The following is a 22,842-nucleotide window of genomic DNA, read 5'->3' as shown; positions in this document are numbered from 1 at the left end:
GCTTCCAGCTCCTTGGGGCCCGCGGTCGGGGGCTTCTGGCTGGGTCCGCACCTCCCAGGCCCCCCTCAGCCTGCAGCCTGGGGGGACTGTCTTTCACCCACCCCCCTCCCTGATGACTTGAGGTCCCACCCCTGGGACCGTGAAGCCAAAAAGACAATGAAAGAGTAGAAAGAGACCCCAATCAAAGCCTGGTGCTTCTCCGCACCCCACCCCACCCCACCCCACTAGAGGAATGTCTGGGCCTCCCTCCACGGGGCTTTGTCCCCAAGTGCCCCACGAGCCAGTCTGTTGATGTATGTTGCTCCCAGCCTCGCTGTGTGACCTCAGACAAGGACCTTTCCCCCTCTGGGCCTCAGTCTCCCCAGCTATACATTGAAGGATTGAACCAGCTTGGAGATGGGTTTCAAATACTCATTAACCAAGATACCTGGAGAAAGCAGGTCAGCCCCCCTCCCCAAACTGCCTGCCAGGCCCTGATCCTACAGCCCTGCTCCCAGACACAGATGAGGGCCCCTAGGAGAGGATGCCAGGACTGACCCGCCTGCCTCGGGGGCCACCCAGTTCCTCTACAGCCCTGCCCTGCTGGAGGTGCTCCCCAAACAGGCCGCCCTGACCATGCTGGCCCGAAGCCTCAGGGACCCCAGCCCTGAGGTCCGCGTGCTGAGCCTGCAGGGCCTGGGAGACATCCTCTTCCACCCAGAGAAGGTAAGAGGGTGAGGGGAGCCGTGGCTGGAGCAACCCCCAGAGCGGCCAGGTGTGTGGCGTGCAGACAAGGCCCACTGGGTTGGAATCCCGGCTCTAGGGACACAAAATCACCTCTCTGGGGCTCGGTTTCCTCACTTGCAGAATGGCGCTGGTGATGGCCTCTTGGCAGGGCCGCGGGAGGGGTGCGGTGTCTACTCCCGAAGGACGCTGTCTCCACCATGCCCGGGGATAGGCGGACGCTCCTGCAGACCTCCAGACACCTAGAAGGAGCCCACCAGGTGGCACCCCAAGGCTGGCCTGCAGACAGGAGCCTCCCCTGAGAATCTTATGGGCGGGTACCCCCGGTCATTGCAGACTCAGCTTCACTCCCTCCCGATTCCACCCATCACTGTGCAACCCACATCCCACAATGAATGAACAGCTGGTGCACTGCAAAGAGGCAGAAGGGGAGGCCCGCAGTGCTGCCTTTGGGGGATCTGGCCGTTCCACCTACAGCCCCCAGCTCATCCACCTACCTACCCACTCATCCATTCATAAAGTCAGCCATTCATCCCTCCATCCCTCCATCCATCCATCCCTCCATCCACACACACATCCATCCATCCACCCACTTGCTCCTTGGGTCCTTCATTGATGAGTCATTGTTTTATTATTTCTTTCATTCATTCCTTTCACTCAATCAGTTATTCACATTTGCTTTGTCACTCATTCATTCATTCTGTCAGTGGTCAGCCATCCAGACACCTGTCCCCAGGTGTTCTCCCAGACAGGCCATCAGTAGGAAGTGTCCATGTGCTTCCTCTCTACCCCGCACTGAGTGTGGACCTGCAGGAACAGAGAAGACAGAGCAGAGGCGCTACCAGACCAGGACGGCCAGGGCTAGGGAAGGTGGATGGTTCCCAAGGCGGGGTGCAGCCACAGCAGGGCTGGGGGAAACAACACACCCTGAGCCCCCCAGCCAAGGAGACCTGCTTCTGTGGGGACACGTTGAACTGGGCAGGGATGGAGCGGGCCCCAGGGCTGAGGGGGGCACTGCGGTCGCTGCCCTAGACGCCAGAGAGGCACCCTCTGCTGGGGCCCATGAGGACAAATGGCCCCACAGGACTGTCCACTTCTGTCTACCGTCAAACACAAATCGCACTAACTGGGTGCCGGTGTGTGCACTGGGAGACCGGAAGGTAGCTACATGCAAAAGACCCAAACCGACCGCTTACACACGGTAGAAGTGCATTTCTCTCCCGCCGCTGTGGCTGTCCTGCTCTGCACTCCCCAGGGGAGCAGGCTCCTCGTTTGCTGTGCTCCATTCTGGGTGCTGCCCTCCTCTGCAGGGCCTGGGCGGCCACCACCAGGCCCACTCCAGCCAGCAGGCACACCCTGCCCCTTCAGGCACGACCTGCAAGTTGATCACTCACTTCTTCTCCAGTGGTCCCGCGAGGAGGCCAGGGAAGTCCATCCCTGCCACAAAGGGGTCCTCTTACCAGGGAACAAGGGGCCAGCTCGGCAGGCGGAAGGAGGGCCCCCTCCACCAATCCCACTGCTCACCTCGGGGGAGGGGATCCAGACAACTAGGCTAAAAACTACTTGACAGTCATGGGACAATCACATTGAAAATCTGGATGCTGTTTTCAGGACTGGCGCCCAGCCATTTTTGTCCTTGTTAGAAATTATATTTTGCTTTTAGAAGATGCTACCAATGTAATGCCTACATATTAATGAAATAATTCAACTGAAAACGCTGCAAGTGTAGCCATCGAAGGAAGGCAGACACGCTCCAGTTAGCATCCCTCCCACCCACAGCTGACCTGAAACCATTCCCGTCCAGGTCACCTGTGACCTCCCCGCAGTGGACCCGTCAGCACACGTGACTGGGTGACCTTTCCGTCCACTTGGCCCCAGGACCCCTCCCTCACTTGGTTTTCCTCCCACATCGAAGGTGGTGCCTTGTCATCTTCACCGGTTCTTCCTCCTGTTCTTGGACCCCTTCCCACCGTTCTCCCTGGTCTACACTTGCTCCCTTGGTGGTCTCCTCCAATCTTTACGTACCACCTATAGACCAATTGCTCCCAAACCTGTATCCCAAACGCGGACCTGAACTCCAGCCTCGACCCTCAAACTGCTTGGATTCTAGCAGCATCTCAAATTCAACCTGTGCACAACGGACCCCTCACCCCAAACAGGCTCCTCCTGCAGCCCCCATCTCAGGTGACGGGGGCTCCACCCGTCCAGTTGCTCCAGCCCCAAACAGTAAGGTCATTCAGCCGATCAACAAACCCCACAAACACCCAGGCGTGCTCCTGCCTCAGGGCCTTTGCACTTGCTGCTCCTTCTGCTGGAAAGCTCTTCCAGCACCTCTTTGTAAGAATTTGCTCAGCTGTCACCTTCTCAGTAACAAATGCTCTGATCCTACTTAAAATTAAAACTTTAGGGACTTCCCTGGTGGTCCATTGGTTAAGAATCCGCTTTTCGGGCTTCCCTGGTGGCGCAGTGGTTGAGAGTCCGCCTGCCGATGCAGGGGACGCAGGTTCGTGCCCCGGTCCGGGAAGGTCCCACATGCCGAGGAGCGGCTGGGCCCGTGAGCCATGGCCACTGAGCCTGTGCGTCCAGAGCCTGTGCTCCGCAACGGGAGAGGCCACAACACTGAGAGGCCCGCGTACCAAAAAAAAAAAAAAAAAAGAATCCACTTTTCAGTACAGGGGGCACAGCTTCGATCTCTGGTTGGGGATCTAAGATCCCACGTGCTGTGCAGCACAGCCAAAAAATAAATAAATATATAAAATAATTTTTTAAAAACCTTCATAACCACCACCTCTGCTGGTACCTCCACCCCAGTCGGTCCCACCCCTGCCCTACTGTATCATACCACTCGTCACTGACTGACACACGCCATGTTGTGTGTTTAACTTTGGGTCCTTCCCGTTAGAATCCATTCTGCCTGCCTAGTCCACTGCCAGATCTGGGTCCCAGCCCCCTGGCTGCACCCAGTTGGTGCTCAGAAAGTGTTTGTCACTGAAATGAATTTAATACTGTAAAACTAAACACAGCTTATGAAGCCAATGAAGTTGCCTAAAACTTGCTTAAAAGTTGTAAAATCAGTCTAGTTTGCACAAGTCATTGATAAGGGGCTTGATGGCGGGAAACATCCATTTGCTGACATGTCACTTTCTGACATGTACATCCAGACAATTCATGAGCACACTGCACACAAGAGGAGCAGAAAGAATTGGCTGGAAATGAGCTTAGTTTTTTCTTTTAAAGTAATGTAAAAATGGGAAATGGTCATTGCAACATAGAAGGTCTGGAGCCACCACTGGTGCACCCAACTCCCCATGATGTGATTCGCCAGTGACCTCAGTGTGTGCCCACCTGACCAAATTTGTCTCCTCCAGCCCCCCAGGCCCTCTCTGACCCATGGGGAGGCCAGGAATGGGGGTAAAGGCAGGGTGGGGTGGAGGAAGGGAAGGGTGGTCTCCAGGACTTGGTGGGGGCCCTCTGGCCAGCACAGGGCCGGACAGGAAGGACCTGGGAGCCAACTAGCACGGGGCTAATGCTCCCCTAACCCCAGGAGGACTCCCAGTGGCTCGGAGAGGAGAAGCCTGTCCGCAGTCTGTCCACAGCTCCCAGTGGACAGACGAGGGCTCGGAGCTCATTTCCCTCATGGGCAGAGCCAGGACGGGATCCAGCAGGGTGGCGGGGGGCAGTACAGGTGCCCAGGCCTGGATGGGGGTCTGGGAAGGGGAGAGTCTGAGCTGGTTCTGGGTCTACGCGGCAGGGCTGGGGTGCGGGGGGTGTGCAGAGGCAGGGGTCCCAGCACCCTCGGCCCACCAGCCCCACCTCCCCCAGGGACGCCTGCCCCGTGGACTGCCGCCGCCCTTCCTCGACGGCTTCTTCCACAGCAGCGAGCCGGCGGTGGTGCGCGTCACGGGCACCGTGTCGGACGAGCTGCACCGCCTGGGCGCACACAGCACGGAGGCCCAGAGCCTTGGCATCGCCACCAACGCCCGCTCCTTCTCCAGCGACGTGAGTGCGCCCAGGGAGGGGCGAGTGCCCCCATCTCGTGCCCCTCCTGTGCCTCCCCCGCTCCCTTCCTCGAAGGCGGGGAGGACCCCAGGCCACGGTCCAGCTGGGGCAGGGAGGTGGAGGTCCAGGGCAGCTCCCTGGGTGTGCACCGGCGCAGGTGGACCAGCCGGAGGCCACCAGGTGGCGCTCGCCCTTCTCCATGGGGCTGAACTAGCGCCGACATCCAGTCTCTCCAACCCCACCTGTCCTCACCTTCCTGACCTGTCAGCACGTTTGAAATGGCAGATTTTCCTTCAATGGGAAATTAGAGGGATAAGCCCCGCCCCCACCAGCTGCATTCATGACACTCGGGTTGTCAGGATGTGACTGTGAGCACGAGAGAGAAACGATTTCAGGTCCTTGAGGATGGCCTGTGACCCTCCCCAGGAGCCCTGTCTGAGGGCGAAGGCAGAGCCCTGTCCCTGAGAGCCCTGAGCCCAGGAGAAAGGGTCCCGCTGAGGGGACTGAGCCCCATCCCCACCACGGAGTGGAGGGTCAGGAGCCCCAGGCAGGTTCGGCTCTGGCCCTGAGCCTCTGCCTTGCAGGAGCGGGATGGAATCCAGGCAGCGGCCATGGCACTGGTCGGGGAGCTGGTGGCGTCGATGACAGGCAGAAAGCTAAGTGGCCTGAGAACCCAGGTGCACCAGAGCATGGTGGCCCTGCTCCTGCCCCTGAAGGACAGCTGCCGGGCCATCGTCACGGTCAGTGCCTCCCGATGGGCCTTCGCCTTGGCGGGGCTGGGGACCCACGGGTGGCAGGGGGCTGGGGGCTGGGGGTCTGCAGATGGCAGGGGGTGCTCCCTGGGGCAGCAGGTTTGGCCCCCTCCTTGGTTTCCCTGCCCCTCACACACGTGCACTGACACACACGTGCAAACACGTGGCCGTGCCATCGGTGGTCAGAACACTGTCTGTCCTGCTCACTGCTGTGTCCCCAGCGCCTGGCCTGTAGTCGGGGCTCAGGTTGTTCGTTGAACTTGCTGAGATATGGGCTGAGCCCTACTGCGTGCCAGCCCACGCCCCACGCCAGGCCACTAAGACGCAGCTCAGCCTTCCTGGAGCTCCCAGCGGCCAGGGAGATGGACAACAAGCGGCCAGTTTCCAAGCCAATGGGGGCTGAGTGCTGCCTTCGGTCGAGCAGGGACTGGTGCCGTGGCCAGGGAGGTAGGTGGGCTGAGCCCAGCCTCACAAGCAGTGGGAAGGGGCCCAGGAGCCCAAGGAGGGGCTGCGCCCGCGCTGCGGCTTCCTCAGACCCTACCCCAGCCCGGGCCCTCCCCTGCGGTCCCCACAGCAGGCCAAGCTCGCCTTCCACCGTGGCTCAGTGCTGCTCCGATGGCGGCTGCAGCACACCCTCTCCTGCAGGCCGGCCTGGGGGGCGAGCCTCGGTGCCCGCCACTTCCTCTGGAGCTGCCTGGTTTGGGGCCACAGTGGGGGACGGGAGGGGAGGGGGGCCAGGAGCCGGGCTCCCCGGGGCTGGGGCTCCAGTCTGTGCTCTGTGCTGGCCCAGCCCTCTGGCCCCACCGAGTGATAGGCATGCTCCGCAGATGAGCCACAGCCAGGAGGGGCTCAGCAGCCACTTGGCACAGGCCCTCAGATACCTGCACAGCCGCCGTCGTCACATCAAGACCTGGGCAGCGCTCTTCATGGTGAGCGGGGGCCGGGCTCGGGGACCCCCGGGCCTGCCCCGCCTGAGCACCCTGAGCCTCACCCGCCCGCCCGGCGCCTGCCACGCCACTGCAGCTGGAGCTCGAGGGCCACTGGTAAGAGGAAAGGTGGCGAAGGGGGGAGGCCTCGGAGGGTCAGGAGCGGGTCCGAGCCCCCTTCCACCGGCCAGCGTGCTCCTGGTTGTCACACAGGTTATACCATCGGCCACCACCCCCAGGCCGTGTCCCAGATGGTCAAGGACATGGACACGAAGCTGCTGTTCTGCAGTAAGTGGCCCCAACCCGTCCACACCCACACCCGTGTCGCAGGCAGGGTGGACCCCCAAACACGTGGGGCTGAGGGGGGTGGGGGTGGGGAAGGGGAGCACCCAGGCCTGGAAGGCCCAGGAGGTGGGATCTGGGTGCCAACCTGCCCCCCCGCACCCCAGGTGGGAATGAGGGCGCTGCCCTGTCAGGGCGGGGCTGTGGGCAGACGGGACCGCAGGGGGCACCTCTGACTTGTCCCTCCTCTCCTGGAGCTTTTAAGGATCTTAAGAATGACCCAGAGCCCGGCATCCAAGAACTTGCCACCAGGCAGTCCTCCTTCCTTCAGCAGATGCAGCCAGACTGCGCTGACCTCCAGCCGTCCTCCCCCAGCCCCGTGCCCACCGTGTCAGGCAGCCCTGCCCTGTCCACACAGAGCTTGGCTGCATAACATTTTTCCACTTGAAAGAAAGATCTAGATTCAACAAAGATGCGTCACACCTGTACGCTCCCTGCCCACCATTCCGTGGGTCCCCAGGGGAACCAGGCAAGCCCCAGGAGACACTGGCAGGCCTGGGGGAGGCCAGGGAGACCGTGTCCCCCAGAGACAAACGGGAAATCTGTGCAGCACCCTGCAAATGACAACCCCTCCCCTCATGGAGATCAGGTGGGCTCCCCTTGGCCAGAGCCCGAGCCATGGCCTGCCAGTATCCTGGGCGCCAGGAGGGCACTCCCAGGGCAGCCTTGGCCCTCGGGGCTCACTGCTGAGTGGAGACATTCACCAAGGCACCCCGACGGCATTCAGTTTGTCTCCAGCTTAGAGCTCCGTAGTCACTGGGGGGTGCTGACGGTGGGCAAGAGGCCCCTTGGCTGGTCTCCCTCAGCCCAGGGGACTCAAGGTCTCCCTCCACCCCTATCTCTAGCCTCCCGAATCCAGTCAGGGCTGGCACCCGGGGTTGGCAGCGGAACAAGCCTGGCCCAGAGTCAGACCTTCCTGGTGGGCCTGGCCCATCCTGGATGAGCTGTGTGGCCTGAGGGTCGCAGCTCTCTGAGCCTCACCTGTCCCATCTGTAAAATAGGTAATAAGACCTTCCTCCAAGACCCCTTGGAGGGCTGAGGCTAGAAGGGGTCCCCCGACTCCCAGGGAGCCCCTGGAGACCCACCTGACCTTCAGGAGGTCCCTCCCCTCCCAGCCTTGGTTTTTCCACTTGTGCAATGAGCAGGTGGGCCCTTTCCCTGACTGTGAGACCCTCCCTTGCCGGAGTCCTCCCTAGGGCCTCCCCCCAGGGTGTCTCTCTCGGGACCCCAGCCGGCCGTCCTCCAAGAGGAGGTCCAGCCCAGCCCAGCCTGCCCCCTGCCTCCCCCGCCACCCCCTGTGCCCTCCCTGACCCTGCCCACTCCACCCAGGCAGAGCTTCCACCCGGAGCGCCTTGCCCACATCCCCAGCCTCGGCACCTCCACAAGCCCCATCCCTCGAGGGCCTGCCAAACAAGGCCCCCTGCCCCTCATCAGCCCCTCCTGAGGCCGGGCACCCCCCTACCCGGCTCACCACCCCCCTTAGACTGTGAGCCCCTTGGGGCAGGGATGGGGCTGAACAGGGCTGGCACCCAGGAGACCCCAAAACCTGGATGGTGGGTTGAAAAAATACAGCAACTTCATGGACACGCCCCAGATTCACCTGTGTTCTTGGGTGTGTTTGGGGAAAGGAGGAAGTAACTCTCGGTAGAGCTGGCGGCCCCTCTCCACCTGGGAGCCCCGTCTCCCGGTCTGTGCATCTCTGAACAGGGAACCTGAGGAGGAGCTCCGGGTGGGTTTGCCTTTTCACGACTCTCCATCTTGTCCACGGACCTCCACGGGTGCCCCCCACCTCTCCTCCGCTGCAACCCCCTGCCTGGGGGGGGGAGGGGTGCACTCCTTCAGGACCAAGAGGCCTGAGGGGGAGGGTCCCCTCGGTCCAGCTGGTGGGTGGAAGTGCCATCTCTCCTGAAACGGGGGGACTTCCCTGGTTTCACCCAGCACTTGCCCCCTGGCCACCTCCGGGCAGTGGGCAGGCAGGCCTCCCACACGCCCCTCCACCCGGCCCCAGTTCACCCTCCCTCTGGGAAGTCTGGTTTAGTAAAAGCTTAGAGCTGGATGGGCCTGGACGCAACAGGTTCCTGGAGCCGACGGTGACCGGGCAAACCCCCAGGGGAACTGAGGCAGGAGAAGTCTGAAGTGGAGGGGGCCCAGTCCTTGCCAGCAGGGCGGGGGGCTCTAGACCCAGGCTCACGGGAGGTGCCCCATTAACCGTACCAGCAGCAACAGTTCACTGCCAGGCCGGCCAAGGCAGACGAGGGGCGGGGAGACAGGGCCTGTGACCTGGTGGGTGGGCCACCCTCCCACCTGCGGAAGGTGCAGCCCACCCGACCCAGGGAGGGGCCGGCCCCCAGCTCTGCGAGAGCCGAGAGCTGCACTCGGGGAGGCTGGGAGCGGGGCAACCCATGACCCCAGGCGGGCCCTGCCCCTCCCCCACACACTCTGACCTATCATGGCAGGCCCAGTGGGCCACCATCACCCGCTCCCTGCTCTGGGCCTCTAAGGACACCTGGTGGGGGCAGGGCAGCCACCCCACTGGACACAAGCCCCGAGAAATTACCAAGTGACCCACCCTGTCCTGCACAGGAGCAAGCCAGTGACCCGGCCCTGAAACAGCACCATGGCAACTGGGCGGAGCCCGCTCAGGCCACAGCCCTTGCTCTGTTCTATCTGGGATGGCCCCTGCCCCTAAGCCAGGGAGCGCAGGGACCCTGCGTGGACGCCAGGGGGCGCCCCAGCACAGCCGGCCAGAGGTGCTGCCGGCCCGTCCTGCTCAGGGGCCTCCCGGGGCCCCGCCTGCCCACTCAAGGCCGCCGGGCCCCCCACCCCACTCTCCAAGCACACACACACAGCCACAGAGTCCGGGTTTATTGCCTTTGAGTGTCCAGAACATCTGACCGCCCCAGACCAAATAATTTAAGGTGCCAAGGACAGGTCAGGGTGAGGGGCTGCAGAGGAGGGGCTGGGCCCAGTGGTTAAAAAATACACCAGCCCCCAAACAAATGGGCCAAAGAGGAGAGCTGCCCAGCGGCAGGGCACTGGCAGGAGAGCCAGGGATGCGGGGTGAGGGGGAGATTAGGGGAAATTAAGCCTCAGAGGGACACAAGGAGCCGAGGGCACAAACAGAGACACACAGGGCACAGAGGAAGAGACAGAGACGCGAGGCACGTAGACAAAAGGAAGGATGGACCAGACAGTGGTGCGAGCACACACACACAGACACACTTGCACGCGCGTGTGGACAGAGACGCAGGGGGGCGGTGACAGGAGACAGCAAAGGGCGCGTGGGGCGGGCCGGACCGCTGGTGGCGGGTGTGCCAAGGCGTCTGGAGAGAAGGGAGATGGAGCCCCGCGGAGCCCGAGGCCAGGGCGCCAAGGTCCCGAGCTACATTACACAGCACTTGGTCTTGTGCGCGTGTGGGTCCTTGAACCGCAGTCTCTGCTTAGGCCGGTATTTTTCCAGGTAGGTAAGCTGTTTGCTGTTGATGGCTCCACGCCGCTTCCTGGGCAGACGGAACAGAGGTAGGGATCAGGCAGGACCAGGGCTCGGCCGCCTGCCCTGCCCCAGGGCCTCGAGGCACCAGAGTCCGGTGGGGCTGGAGCGGGTCCTCGTACCCAGCAGAGCCCGTCCCACCTCTAGGCCTTTGCCCGGGCTGCTCCTGCTGCCAGAAACACCCCTCCCCCATCACCTGCAGTCACCGCTGCTGGCCTTCGACTCACCTGGCTATCACCTCCTCCAGGCTGGCTCCCTGACCCCCACCCCCAAGGTCCCCATGTCTACCTGGGACCCCAGAGGCCGCAGGGGTGGAGCCTGGGCGTCCCGGCTGGCTGGGAGGGGGAGTAGAGGGGGGAGGTGGACCTCAGGTGCCCGGGTGTGAGGGCACCTAGGGCTGCCCACCGGGCGCTTCTGGAGGCCATCTGTCCCCACCCGCCCGTGACCTCAGACTTGCTCTGGCCAAGGAAACGTGAGCGGGGGAGGAGCAAGCCTGTGCTTCTCTGAGTCACGGGCCTCGGGCCTCGGGCCTCAAGCTGGGGAACCACTAACGAGGTGGGTGCGGGAAGGGCTCTGGTGAAGGCCCGGCCCTCGCCCTGGTGCCCCTTGGATCTGCACCAAGGCGCAGAGCTGCACACAGGCTCACGGGGAGAAAGAGCGTGTGCCTGTGTGTGCGAGTGTGCACGCGTGTATGAAGGAGTGCCGGGCTCCCGAGGAGGCCTGAGCTCCCACGGGCACACGCAGGCCTGGCTGCCTGGCTGGTAAACAAGCCTGCCTCTGGGAGAAAGGTGGCTGTGCCCTGGGAGCCGCCACTGGGGAAGCAGCACAAGAACACACACAGGCACAGAGCGTGTGCGTGTCTCTCTCTCACACACACACATGCACGCACACGGCGGCTGGGCTGGGGGCGGACTCGGGCCCAGTGCAGGCCCAGGTCCTCTGCCATCCACCCCACTGTCCCTGCTGACACCCCAAGACCCTGCACCACCAGGGCTCTTTTCCCGGGAGCAGTGGTAGAGACAGGAGCCCCCCACCCGAGGAGGGGGAGGGGGGAGACCCTGTGGGGGCTGAGAAGCTGGGCAGAGGCCCCAGGGGCCAGGGCTTTGGAAAGGCAGCTCTGAAAGGCCGCCATGTGCCAGTCGTCCCTGGGGTGTTAGGGAAGGTGGGCAGGTGCCACAGGAGGTTCCTTCCACAGAGGGGCTGGGCTGGATGGCTTCTGGGGGTCCTTCCTCTCCCAGGTAAGGAGAATGACAGCCCACATCAGGAGTGCTGGAGGCTTCAGGAGTTGTTTGCCCCGACTCCCTCTGTGGGCCTGCTCGCTACTCAACGCAGCCCAGCCTGTCCTGACCGCCCTGCGCCCCAGGCTGAGGGAGCCGCGGGCCCCGGAGGTGGGACCAGCCAGGCCCTCACTCTAGCCTCTCCTCACTCATACCTCCCAGCCAGGGGAGGAGGCCACACTCAGGGACCAGTCCTCTGTCAGGGCCAGGCGGCCTGAGCGGTGCCTTGGTACCACAACAGGAGGCTGCACTGGGCCGGGGGATGCCTCAGAGGACACCCCGGGGCCAGGGGTCAGGAGTGCCCACTGGCAGGGCACTGGGCCCCTGCGGGGTGGGGAGCACAGGACAAGGGCCCCCTCAGCCCAGACCCCTGAGCGCTCGCCACCGCCCTCCCCACCCCGGCCACTCACTGTCGGATGAACTGGATGGCGTCCTCGTACTTCATCCCACTCTCGATGAGGGCCAGAGCCACGAGGACTGGAGCCCTAGAGCCGACGGCAGAACGAGATCATCCGAGCCTCTATTCCCAACCCCCCCACCGACAGGCCGCCTACTGAAGACACAGAGCAAGGCCTTCCCCCTTGGGGCCTGAGCGCTGCCCAGACTCCCCCAGTGCCCTGCCCTCCCCTGCGGAGGGCACAGGCTCCCCCCGACCCTGCTGTGTGACCTCAGGTGAGCCAGGCAACCTCTCTGTGCTTCAGGATCCTTGTGTGTAAATATGTTGGTGGGAGGGTTGAAGGAGGGAGAGTAAAGCGCTGGGCTTAGGTCTGGTTGTGGATAAGAGACTGACTCTTGGCTATCAACCCCACTCAGCCGGTCCCTCTGCAAACGGGGATTCCACCACCTGGGTCCTTCAGTGAAACCCAGGCTACCTGCTGGGGGCGGTGCCTTTGTGCCTGGAGAGGGGCGGAGCTGGCAACTCCTTCCTGCTCAAGTGCACCGTCCCAACCAGAGCACGAGGGAGCAGGGTCAGACTTCGGGAAGGACTTCCTCCCGGCCCAGGTCTGGGAACTTCCAAGGAAGGAGGTCATGTGTGGTGTGGGCTCAGCACCCACATGCGAGAGTGAGCCAGGCCACAGGGTTCCCAAGTTCAAGCCAGCTGCCCTGCCCCGCCAGCTCACCGTCCCAGGCCGGCCACACAGTGCACAGCCACGCAGCTGCCGGGGTCGTCACAGAACTTGGTCTTCAGCAGGCTCAGCCAGTCCTCCACCACTCTGCCGGGGGGAGGCGCCCCGTCGTCAAACGGCCAGTCCTGCAGAAGGAAGCAGCCCGTGAGGGCCCTCCGCACCGGAAGGCGGGGAGAGGGGCACAGGCCGGCCTGCCCACGGGCTCTCTGGGAAGCACAGAGGATGTCGGGAGCCCACGAGGTGAGGGTCAGGGCACAGGGCCGGGGAGCGCCCCCCCGCGAGGCTCCTCCTCATCCTCTCCGCTCCCTCAGCTGCCCTCTCCTCCAGGAAGCCTCCCCGGAACACCCTGCTCTTTTCTTTGAGCAGTCCCAGGAGCCCTACTCCCCATCCCATCAGCCCACACTGCGATTCTGGGGTCAAAGCCTGACCCTCACCCAGCCTGAGAAGTTCTGGGTCAGGAGGCCCAAGGGGTCTGGCCCACAAACATGGTGACATGTGCCTGTCTGTGTCCCCAGCCCCCAGCACAGCTGCACAGAGCAGGCCGGGCCCAGTGAGGATGGAAGCAGTTAAGTCCCAGTGGAGCAGACTTAGTGCCGCTGAGTGCATCCACATGTGCCCACCAAGGCTAGGCCCCCGGGTCATCTAATCCTGTTGCCGGACTCCAGATTCAAAAACCCCTGGAGGAAACCGGTCTGCCTGGCTGCTGTAAGTCTAACTCAAATCCCTCCTGCTGCAGTGAGAGGGGTGGGAAAGGCTGTGGACTCCCTGTGCTACAGGCCGCTTTACAGCGTTCACCTGGTGCCTTTCAAGCACCCACGCTCTACAGGTGAGGAAACTGGGGTCACTCAGCGGGGAAGGGGCCGAGGCGGGACTCAGGCAGGCCCGTCTGACCCCGAGGCTCCAACCCTTCCACCACTCTCACCACAGTTGCCTGGCTCGGCATCCTCCCCAGAGGGCTGGCCCCAGGGCTCTGGTCGAGGCACCGGGAAACCCATGGCCCATCCCACAGGGCCTGCCACCTAGACGCCAGTCCCCAGCACCGGGGACCAAGGAAACAGCCCCCAGGGTCCCTCCCCACGGCCTCGGTAGAGCCTCCCCAGGGGCCCACCGGGTGCCCCCAGCCCACCCTCCCGGAGGCACCTGCTGCCCGGCGACAGGGCCCCGAATGCTAGGCAGGGAGAGAGAGATGCACCCCTGAGGCAGCCCAGACCCTTAGAGATAAGGCCTGGGCACGAACACAGCGAGGGGGGCACAGCAAGGGGCATGCAGAGAGGCCACGCATGCCTGCTTCCCAGTGAGGGGCCCCAGCCACCTCCAGCCCCCACCCCGTGCGCAGCACGCAGCCCTCACCACGACGGTGATGCCATCCTTCTCCAGCGGGGCCTTGTCGTAGGTCACTTCGCACACACGCACCACGGTGGTGGCCCCATACTTCTTCAGGTCCTGGCAGGGGGAGGAAGGCAGGGCTGAGCCGGGACTGCGGGGCTCAGGGCTGGGGACCCCCTGACCAGGCCATGCCCCCCTTGACCAGACAGAAAGGCTGATGCCCAGCATGAATCACCAGTGGCTCACTGACTTTCAGGCTCAGTGACTTGCCGAGGGTGGGAGAGTCTTTCCTGATGCTCCTGGGGCAACTGTCCCTGGGCCCACCCAGCAGCAGGGAGGGTGTCCCCACCGACCCTCCTTGCCATCGTGGCTACTCAGCCGGGAGCCAGCTTCCTAGCACTACCTCCCTCCTCTCGGGTGCTCAGGACCCCAGATCACATCAGCAATTTCCAGGCCAAGATCCTGGGTCCCCAGGCAGGGATAGGACACCACCAGCCCACACATGAGCCCCTGCATGGTCCCTGCTCTGGGCAGCCCTCCCAGCCAGGGTTGCAGGGACAAGTCCAGTCAAGAGTCATAGCCAGACCCCAAACGGGCTTTCAGAGTCTCGGCAGGGCAGGCCTCGGGGCGGGGAGGGCAGGCTCCTGCCCAGATGGCACCCAGGAGGGAGCCAGGCCCTGCACACCAGCGGGGAAGCCCCAGGCTGCCAGGGAGAAGGGCAAGGCAGTTCACAGCCAGGCATAGGGATATTTATACGCTGGGGTGGAGGGCTCCACTCCATGGGGTCCACGTGCCGGGGCTGCACCCATCCCGACCTGCTCCCAGCAGCTATTTTAGGGGAAGTGAGGAATCAGCTGCTGGACCTTGCTCATCACGCGACGGGGACACGGACACAGTGAGGGCAGCACAGAGCCATCCTGAGAATGCGGGGAGCAGGGGGCGGTGGGGCCGGGCTCTGAGGCCAAAGGGGCACCTCAGGTCCCTCTGTGCCTGCAGCCGAGGGTGCTTCCACCCAGCCCAGGGCTGGGCCCTGACCCTCATCACAGACTGAGTGCTGCCCCCGGTCACACACTGAGCCCTGACCCCGGTCACACTCTAAGCCTTGACCCTGGTCACACACTGAGCCCTGCCCCTAGTGACAGACTGAGCTCTGACCCTGGTCCCACACTGAGTCCTGATCCTGGTCACACTCAGCCCTGACCCTCATCACAGGCTATACAGGGGAACAGCTCTCCCCTCCAGGGTCCCAGCTCAATGTCCAGGGTCCAGGTCCCCCAATGGCAGCGTGCCCACTGCCTCTCTCTATGGAGTTGCTGAGGTCCTCTCATGCCCAGGCCCCTGTTCAACCGTGACAAGCGCTCAAAGGAGCTTATCTCATGTTGCAGAGGGACTGGCTGGAGGTCTGAGGCCACAAATGGCCCTGCACACAGCCACAGGCTCTGCAAACAGCAAGGAGCACTACAGAGGCCAGTCTCCTGTAGGGGCCAGGTGGAGAGCTGCAGGCTCTGCAGAAACATCTGGCCCCATCTGCTGCGGCCATGAGCAGCACACACCTCAACCTGCTGGCTCCCAGGGTACAGGAGTCACTCTCTCCCGTGGCCGCCTCGGACTCCCGCCCAGCCCCTCCTCACACAGATATCTGTGGCCTGAAGCCCCCAGCCGGCCTGTTCCAACCCAAGAACTCCCCGACCGCCGGTGGGCTTCCTGTGGCCTGGGCTGGCCACGCAGCTGGCCTTCGTGCCCTGCGACCGCCTGTGTCCAGGCCGTTTAAGCAGCCAGTCCTCACCTGGAGGACCCTCCCTCCTCCTTCGCTCAGCCTCTGCACAGAGGTCAAACGGCCAGCAAAGGCTCGGGACTGCGCTGGCCACAGGTGGCATCCTGAGGAGGCGACGCCCACTTCTCCTACCTCGGAACCTGCCTCTGTTCGTGCAGCATGGACTCCCGCTGCCCACCCTGCAGGCCCCAGCTGGCCCAGCGGATCCCCCCGCAGCCCTCACACCAGCTCTGCAGGAAGGACACCCTCGGATGCCCCCCGGGGACCCTGTAACCAGGCTGGCAGCTCCGCTCCCAAGTGCAGTCCCTGGGCCGACAGCTTTGAGTCTCACTCTGCGGCCCTCGGGGGGCCCCCGGCCGGGCGTGCTGGTCACTCACCGCGATGAAGCTGCTGAGGGTGGCGTTGGTGGGGTTGTGCGTGATGAGGAAGCGCATGTTCTTGTAGCTGACCTCCACGGGGGCCGGCCGGTTCATCCGCGCCATGGCTGCACCCCGAAGGCGGGGCGGCGCCCGGGACGCGGGTGGGAGAAGGCCCCAGCAGCCCCCCAGAACCCAAAGAGAACGAGATCCCTGTGCTTGTCCAAGAGAGAGAAACTGCTTCTTTAAAAACCTGCCCCCCACACCGCGCACAAATATTGTGCAAATACTTGGGAGGGGGGAGGATGCTGCCCGGATTAACGGGTGGATAATTAAAAAAGAAAACCCAACTCTTTAAAAAACGAAAGGAACGAAAGAGCCCCCCAGAAGTAAAATGGACAAGTCCAAGCTCCTGCCTCTCAGAGCTGGATAATTACAAGGGGGCAAAAGCAAAAGTAACGACAACCAAAAACAGTCAGCAAAGAAAACTTTAAAAAGCCCAAAGTGAGTCCGGCCGCTGCAGCCGTGGCCAGCGCTGTCCTGTCGCTGGGGACACCCCGTCTGCATCCGTGGACAGGTCGACGGCCGCCTTCACTCAAAGGCCCCAAACCCCCAAGGACCAAAGGAAGAACGAACTCGAACTGAACCAACGGGGCGGCCTTGGGGTGGGTGCAGGCGGCTGTGACACGGGGTCTCCCTCACGTTACCCCATCGGGGTACGGCGAGTCCTGGAAGGGGGCAGGGGGCTCAGGCGGCAGATCCGGCCCCGGGCCGGGCGGCGGGGGCCATGGGCAGGCGAGGGCAATGGTGAGGGCCGGAGGCGCGGGGTCTCAGCAGCAGGCGCGGCGGCGATGCTGGCCGCAGCAGCACTCAGAGTGGCCCTCTGAGGCCCTCTCCATAAATCCCGGGCTGGTCAGCGGCAGGCAGCGTCTGGGGAGGAGGGGAGAGAAAGAAATGAAAAGGAAAGGGGTCCCCAGGCGCCCCACCTCCCGGGAGGGGTCCCGGCCGGTGCTTCTCCCGGGCCCTGCTGCAAGGCCACGCTGAGCGAGCCACCCTCCCTGGGCCTTGGTTTCCCCATCTGGGAGCACAAGGAAGGACGGCTCCTGCTAGGGCTGAGCCAGGGCCCTGAGGTGACAGGACAGCCACCAGGGCAGGGCAGAGAGGGACGGAGGGACACACCCCTGCCCCGGGAGCATGCTGGACCCCGACACACGGATTTCAGGGCAGTCTGTGGTAACGGAGGCCCAGCCCCCATCCCCTGAGCCCAGGCACCCCAGGATGCCCACCCCCGCCCCGGGACAGTCACCCCCTCCTCTGAAGAACGCCAGCCTCTGTGGCATTTCCAAGCCCACACTGCTCTGGGCCAGCCGGTCCTCCGGGAAAGGGGCTCAGGGGCGGAGGCCAAGGCGCCAGAGCACAGTGGGGTGAGCGTGTGGCAGCCTCACTCACAGCCATGCACCACCTTACACATCTCTCAAGGGCTCCCCAGGGAAACCTCCAGCTCTGGTCAGCCTCTGCCCTGGGCCACCGTTCACCACTCGCCCACAGGGCTGGCCACGCACCGGAGGTAAACAAGCGGCTCTGCCCTCCAGTAGCTCGGAGAAGAAGCGGGGACAGACCACAGGGGCCAAAGGGCCAGGGCCGGCCACCAGGTGCCAAGATGGTAACAGTGCAGGTGGCCAGGAGCGGGGTCCCGCTGTGACAGGGCCTCAAGGAGGGACGCTGCTGGGACACAGAGACAGCCATCAAGCACCTCATGCCTGTCTCTCACTCTACAGGCCCCAAAGGGCCAGGGCCAGGGGCCCCAGCAGGAGCACCCAGCCAGCCTCACTCCCACCCGCAGACGGGCTGGGAGGGCTTGGGCACGTCACCGGCCTCAGCTTCCCCATCCGTACAGTGAGGGGCCAAACCAGATGCTGCCAAGGTCCCTCCGGCACAACCCAGTGGTCAGCAGACCCCCCGGGCCACGGGGCTTGGCCCAATCCCACCTGCTCACCCGGCAGGTCCTCCATCCCCCGTGGCAGACAACTCTTACCTCTGCCCCACCCAGCACCCCCTTCCCCAGCTGCCCACCAGGCCGGCTGGGCCCCTGGAGCCTCAACCTGGGTGCAGACAGGGCCCGCAGCTGGGACCCGGATGCGGTGGAGGGCCTCCAGCGCTGCTCCCAGGCTCACACTCTGCCCCGTGCCTTGTCTAGGAGGGTTACGCGGGCGTCCCCGGGGGGCAAGGGATCCCACACCATCCCAGAGCGAGCTTCAACTCCCAGAGCAGGCAAGGAAAGAGCCAGCCACGGGCGCCCTGAGCAGCACACAAACACCTGCCCCTCCTGGGGCTGCGGGCTGTTCCTGTGTGCGTGTGTGTTTACCAGAAAGAAAGGAGGGCAAAGGCCCAAGGAAGCCACAGGACTACAGGTCTCTCCAAGGGCCTGACCCGCCACCTCACCGCCCATAGCTGCTGGACACCTGGGGAGACCCCGGGGGCAAGGGCACATGGCCTGGCTCTTCTGCCAGTGTCCCTGGACGGCCCTCAGAGCTGAGGGCCCAGAGCCACCCCACACTGCTGCCCACGTGAGCCTCAAGGGTCACCTGTTGGCAGGGGTCAGGGGTCAGACTGGCTGGGGTCAGGGGGCCCGGCCCTAGCTAGAATGGGGTCAGGGTCTGGGCCGAGGTTGGACCAAGATCACTGCCCAGGCCGGGTCAGGGTCTAGCCACACACCCCACTTGTCTCCTCGATGTCTAGGGCCCACACCCCCAGGGTGAGAGCAAAGCAGTGAAAGCCCCCTTTCCTGCCCCAGGCAGCCAGGCCTGTGGCTCAACCAGGCCTATGGCTCAACCAGGCCTGTGGCCTCCCCACAGGGAGGGGCCCTCCCTCCTAACCACACCCCCTCGGTGAGGTCACTGAGCAGGCCCCCAGGCAGGGCTGACCCAAGTCCACCAGCCACTGCTCCTGGCTGCCACCCCCCATGATGCGGGAGCCCTTCTGGGAGCCCAAGGCCCCTCCCTCTGGCCTTCCTACCACCGGCCCCACGTCACTGCTGGGCTGGGACCCCAGCGGCCTCCACCCGGGCCGGCTCTGAGCCCTCTGCTATGTCCAGAACAGTCTTCCTTTCCAGACCCGTTAGGGGAGGCCCCAGCCCGGCCCCTGTTTGCAGATGAACAAACCAGCCAGGGAGAGCTGGCGGGCCTTCTCTGGGCCCTGACCAAGCCAGGCCCCGGGAAGTGCTCCCCGCGGGCGTTCTCAATCTCAAGTCCAGGAGGCTCATTCCCAGTGGCACAAATGGTTGAGAAGGTGGAGTTTGCAGAGGGCTTCAGAGAGCGCCAGCCTCTCTGCACCCGGGACCCTGTATGATATGGGCGGAGGCTGGAGGACCACGGCTCAGTGGGGTCCCAGGAGAGCTAAGGAGGGGGGGCATGGGAGCACCGTGGGCGGGGCTGGGACCAGGGGGCTCGGGTGGCGCCGTGGGCGCGAGCATCCTGTCCCGCGGTGCTCGGAGCAGCAGGGCGGGGGTGACGGGCGTGGGAGGCTGGTTCCGAGGGATACGGCCCCCTCCCCGGGGCGGGGCTGGGGTCCTCCCGGCACGCCCCCCGCCCTTGCGCGCCCCGGCTCACCGGCGCGCAGGCGTCCCGCCTCCACCGCCTCCAATTCGCGCGAGGCCGGGCAGGGCCGGGACGCGGTGGCTGAGACCCAGTTCGCGGGGCGCGCCGGCCTCCCCACGGTGCTCCGCGGCCAGGCTGCCGGGGGCTATTTATAGCGCCCGGGCATCACGTGGGCGGCGTGGCCGGTGACCGGCGAGCGACCCGGCTTGTAGTGGCTCCCACACCTGCCGCCTAAATATAACCACGACCCGGCCCGCGCGCAGGGGCAAACAAAGGGGCGGCGGGAGGGCCGAGCCGGGAGAGGAAACGCCGTGGAGGAAGGGGAAACGCAAGGGCGGGGGCGCTGTTCGCGCACCCCGCCTTCCTCCCGCCGTGCTCCGGCGCCCTGCTGAACCCTCTGGGGCTCCCCATGGCCTTCCTTCTCCAAGGAAGGATTCGCTCTGCGGAGAGGGGGCGGCGCCAAGTCGTGAGGAGCTCAGCGTGGAGCCAGGCTCCTGGCGGGGACCGCAGCACAAGCCAGGGCCCAGAGGACGAGCTCCCTACGTTGCAAATGGGAAGGAGGGTGCCTGTGGCCCAGGTGGGTTCCCGAGGGTGACACCCACAGGATGGTGGCCGACCATCTGGTCTGGCCCTGAAGCCCTCCTGCTCAGAGCCCTGCCCAGCTCTCCAGCCTCAAACCCGGGGACCCCTCCACAGTGTGCCCCCTTCGTGGCCCAGGCAGCTCCTGCCAGAGGCTACTGTCCCTCACTGAATCCTCACCACACCCGTGGGCGGGATGCCCCCGGTCCCGCTCCCCCCCCATGCAGGTGAGGAAACCGAAGCACCTGGACACACAGGGAGTGGTCTCCACATCCCGCTCATCCTCCAATGCTCAGTGCAGACGCCCCCTCCCCACAAGACCCTCTGTGATGGGAAGCCCTCCCTGGGTCTGGGCCTGCCCCCACCAGCAGGGTCCTGGCTTCACCTCCTGGAAGCACCATGTCAGGAACACAAGTGCTCCCCAGCCTGTGAGCCCCGAGAGTGCAGCCTGGCGCCGCAGTCAACCCTGTACCTGCCCCGGCCCACACGGAGGCCCTCGGAAGGGGGTGGAGCAGGGTGGGGAGAGCCCCCAGCACACAGGGTCCCCAGAGGCCTTGCCTCGCTGGGAACCCGGCTCTGAGCCCAGCTCCCAGACAGCCAGCCTGGCCCCTGCAATCATCGGTCAGCACCGCAGGGGCGGGGTGGGAGGAACTGGCCAGGGGCCCAGCCCAGAGCACGGCCCCCTCCCAGGCTCTCCCCACACACATACCCAGAGAGTGTCAGCCATGCCGGGACCCGCACTCTTCCCACCCTTAGCCGGGCAAGCAGGCAGAGGAGGTGAGGATAGGACAGCTGTGTACAGGGCAGAAAGGCCCGCCGGAGCCCCATCCCAGCCAAGCCAGGTGGCCTGCCCACCGGCTCACAGCAAGGGCTCCTCCACCCAGAACCAAGGTGGGCTCAGGCCAGGACTCCCAGTGCAGTGCTCTTGGGTCCCCACTTCCAGCAGCCTCTTCCTAAAGGCCAGCTTTGGGCACGCAGGGCATTCTCCCACCTTGACCACTTTCTGAAGAGGCTGTCCCCTCAGACACCATGCTGGACACTGCGTCCCATGAACAAGACACGTCGGCCACACTGTATTAATAAAACAGCAGCTCAGAGGGGTCGAGGGACTTGCCCAAGGAAACAGAAGAACCAAAGCTGGGCTGAGTTTTGCTTGGCCCCAGAGACCCTGCTCATCCTGACCCTGGCCCTCTGGGAGAGAGGAGCCCTGGGCAAGCTGCTTCTACCACCCCACATTGCATCCTCATCCATACAAGGTGAAAGGTCCCATCAAGCTCTGTGACACTGCACGCAGGACCCAGAGCCCACCATGCTGCTGAGGCTGCAAACCTGGGCCCTGGCACCCCTGTCCACCCTTGCCTGGGGCACCCGCTCTGGCCAGGCCTGGGGGGCACCTGCTGCAGCTGGCACAGTCCCAAGCCCTTCAGAGAAGTCTATTTTTATCAAGGCAGGAGCCGTTCCTGGAACCCTCCCAGATGAGCCCAAGTCCACACGCTGCTCGGGGGCCGGGAGGGGAGACCCCACAGGCCAAGTCCACGCTGATCCCCCAGGAAACCTTCCCAGAACCCTCCTGCCTCTGGACCCGTGGCACGGAGGGTCCAGCCCCCATGGCTGACCAAGCTCCACCGCCTCCCCTCCCCCCCTCCCCCACCACACACACCCCCCCCCACACACACACACACACACACACCCGCCTTCCTGTAGCCGCATGCCCTTCAGAGCAGAGAGTCCTGGCCCCAGGGTAGGTGTGTCCTGAAGGAGGGGCTCAGAGGCTGTCGACTCCACCCACCTCCAGCACAGGGCCTGGCACCAGGAGGGCTCCCCACTTGTTGTGGAAGGAACAAGTGACCCAACGTTCTGGGCAGAGGTCCAGATCCGGGAACCATCCAGAACCCATCACAGGATCCCAGCCCCTGAAGTCCAGAGGAAACTCAAAGGTCACTACGCCATCTGATCGCCAGCCTGCACACCTCCGGTGACAGGGTGCTCACTGCTCCTGGGCAGCACCTTCCACCCTCAGGCAGCTCCCCAAGTTATGAATCCCTCCCTCTAGGGCCTCCTCAGTGCCCCCTGCTGGGATGGGGACCAGCGGCAGGAAAGTTTTGGGGCAGAATAAGCCAGCACAGCAGGCACTGTGAAGGGCAGACCTGGAGGATCAGGTGGTCAGGGAAGGCTTCCTGGAGGAGCTGGCCGGCGAGGGGAACAGGCATGCTCCTCGTGTCTGGAACCTCATCATCAGGGCTTGACCAGCTGCCCTGACTCCCTGTGTAGCCCGGGGCCAACGCCTGCTCTCTCTGGGGCTTGAGGCCTCCTTTATAAACGGTGACACTGCCAGGAAGGGAAGGCACCTTCCGATGGGGCCCGCTCCAAGCCGGTCATGGGGCGCCCAGGCTGTGACCTGGAAGCAGAGCTGTTGGGAGCAGGCTTGAGTTTCCACCCGGGGAAGGCACCTGTTCTACCCTCCAGGATCTGGAGATGGGGAAGAGGGCGGCGAACACACTCCCCGGAGCTCCACCACTGCCCCTGGGCGCTGCATGGGCCGCCCTCACCACACCGTGGCTTTAATGGTGCCTCG

The 22,842-nt window shown here is 64.2% G+C and overlaps 2 protein-coding genes across 3 annotated transcripts in view; one reads left to right on the top strand and one right to left on the bottom strand.

Annotated features, from left to right (window-relative positions):
• LOC308630044 (maestro heat-like repeat family member 5) overlaps positions 1–8,186 on the top strand; it is a gene marked incomplete at both ends in the record, with an annotated part of 37,291 nt that extends 29,105 nt beyond the window's left edge. The window contains 10 exon segments of the mRNA XM_081258425.1: positions 562–705; positions 4,546–4,722; positions 5,307–5,462; positions 6,049–6,171; positions 6,302–6,517; positions 6,592–6,688; positions 6,940–7,077; positions 7,588–7,661; positions 7,744–7,887; positions 7,974–8,186. Of these exon segments, the coding sequence (XP_081114551.1) occupies positions 562–705; positions 4,546–4,722; positions 5,307–5,462; positions 6,049–6,171; positions 6,302–6,517; positions 6,592–6,688; positions 6,940–7,077; positions 7,588–7,661; positions 7,744–7,887; positions 7,974–8,186 (1,482 nt within the window).
• A 1,406-nt stretch (positions 8,187–9,592) lies between these two features.
• PTP4A3 (protein tyrosine phosphatase 4A3) overlaps positions 9,593–22,842 on the bottom strand; it is a 34,790-nt gene continuing 21,540 nt past the window's right edge. The window contains exons 1-6 of one of the 2 annotated variants that reach the window (XM_081258385.1): positions 19,701–19,868; positions 16,114–17,022; positions 13,987–14,079; positions 12,631–12,761; positions 11,920–11,994; positions 9,593–10,242 (exon numbers count right to left, since the gene is read on the bottom strand). In XM_081258385.1, the coding sequence (XP_081114511.1) occupies positions 10,125–10,242; positions 11,920–11,994; positions 12,631–12,761; positions 13,987–14,079; positions 16,114–16,218 (522 nt within the window). In that variant the 5' untranslated portion in view covers positions 16,219–17,022; positions 19,701–19,868 and the 3' untranslated portion in view covers positions 9,593–10,124. Of the gene's footprint in view, positions 10,243–11,919; positions 11,995–12,630; positions 12,762–13,986; positions 14,080–16,113; positions 17,023–19,700; positions 19,869–22,842 lie in introns of those variants that run through there. The other variant, XM_081258384.1, reaches the window with a different exon arrangement.

This window comes from Mesoplodon bidens (genome assembly GCF_964165515.1).
Source record: "Mesoplodon bidens genome assembly, chromosome: 16".
In the NCBI taxonomy this organism is placed as follows: Eukaryota; Metazoa; Chordata; class Mammalia; order Artiodactyla; family Ziphiidae; genus Mesoplodon; species Mesoplodon bidens.
Note: the sequence above shows the minus strand (reverse complement) of the source record. Positions and strands in the feature narration are given on the sequence as shown.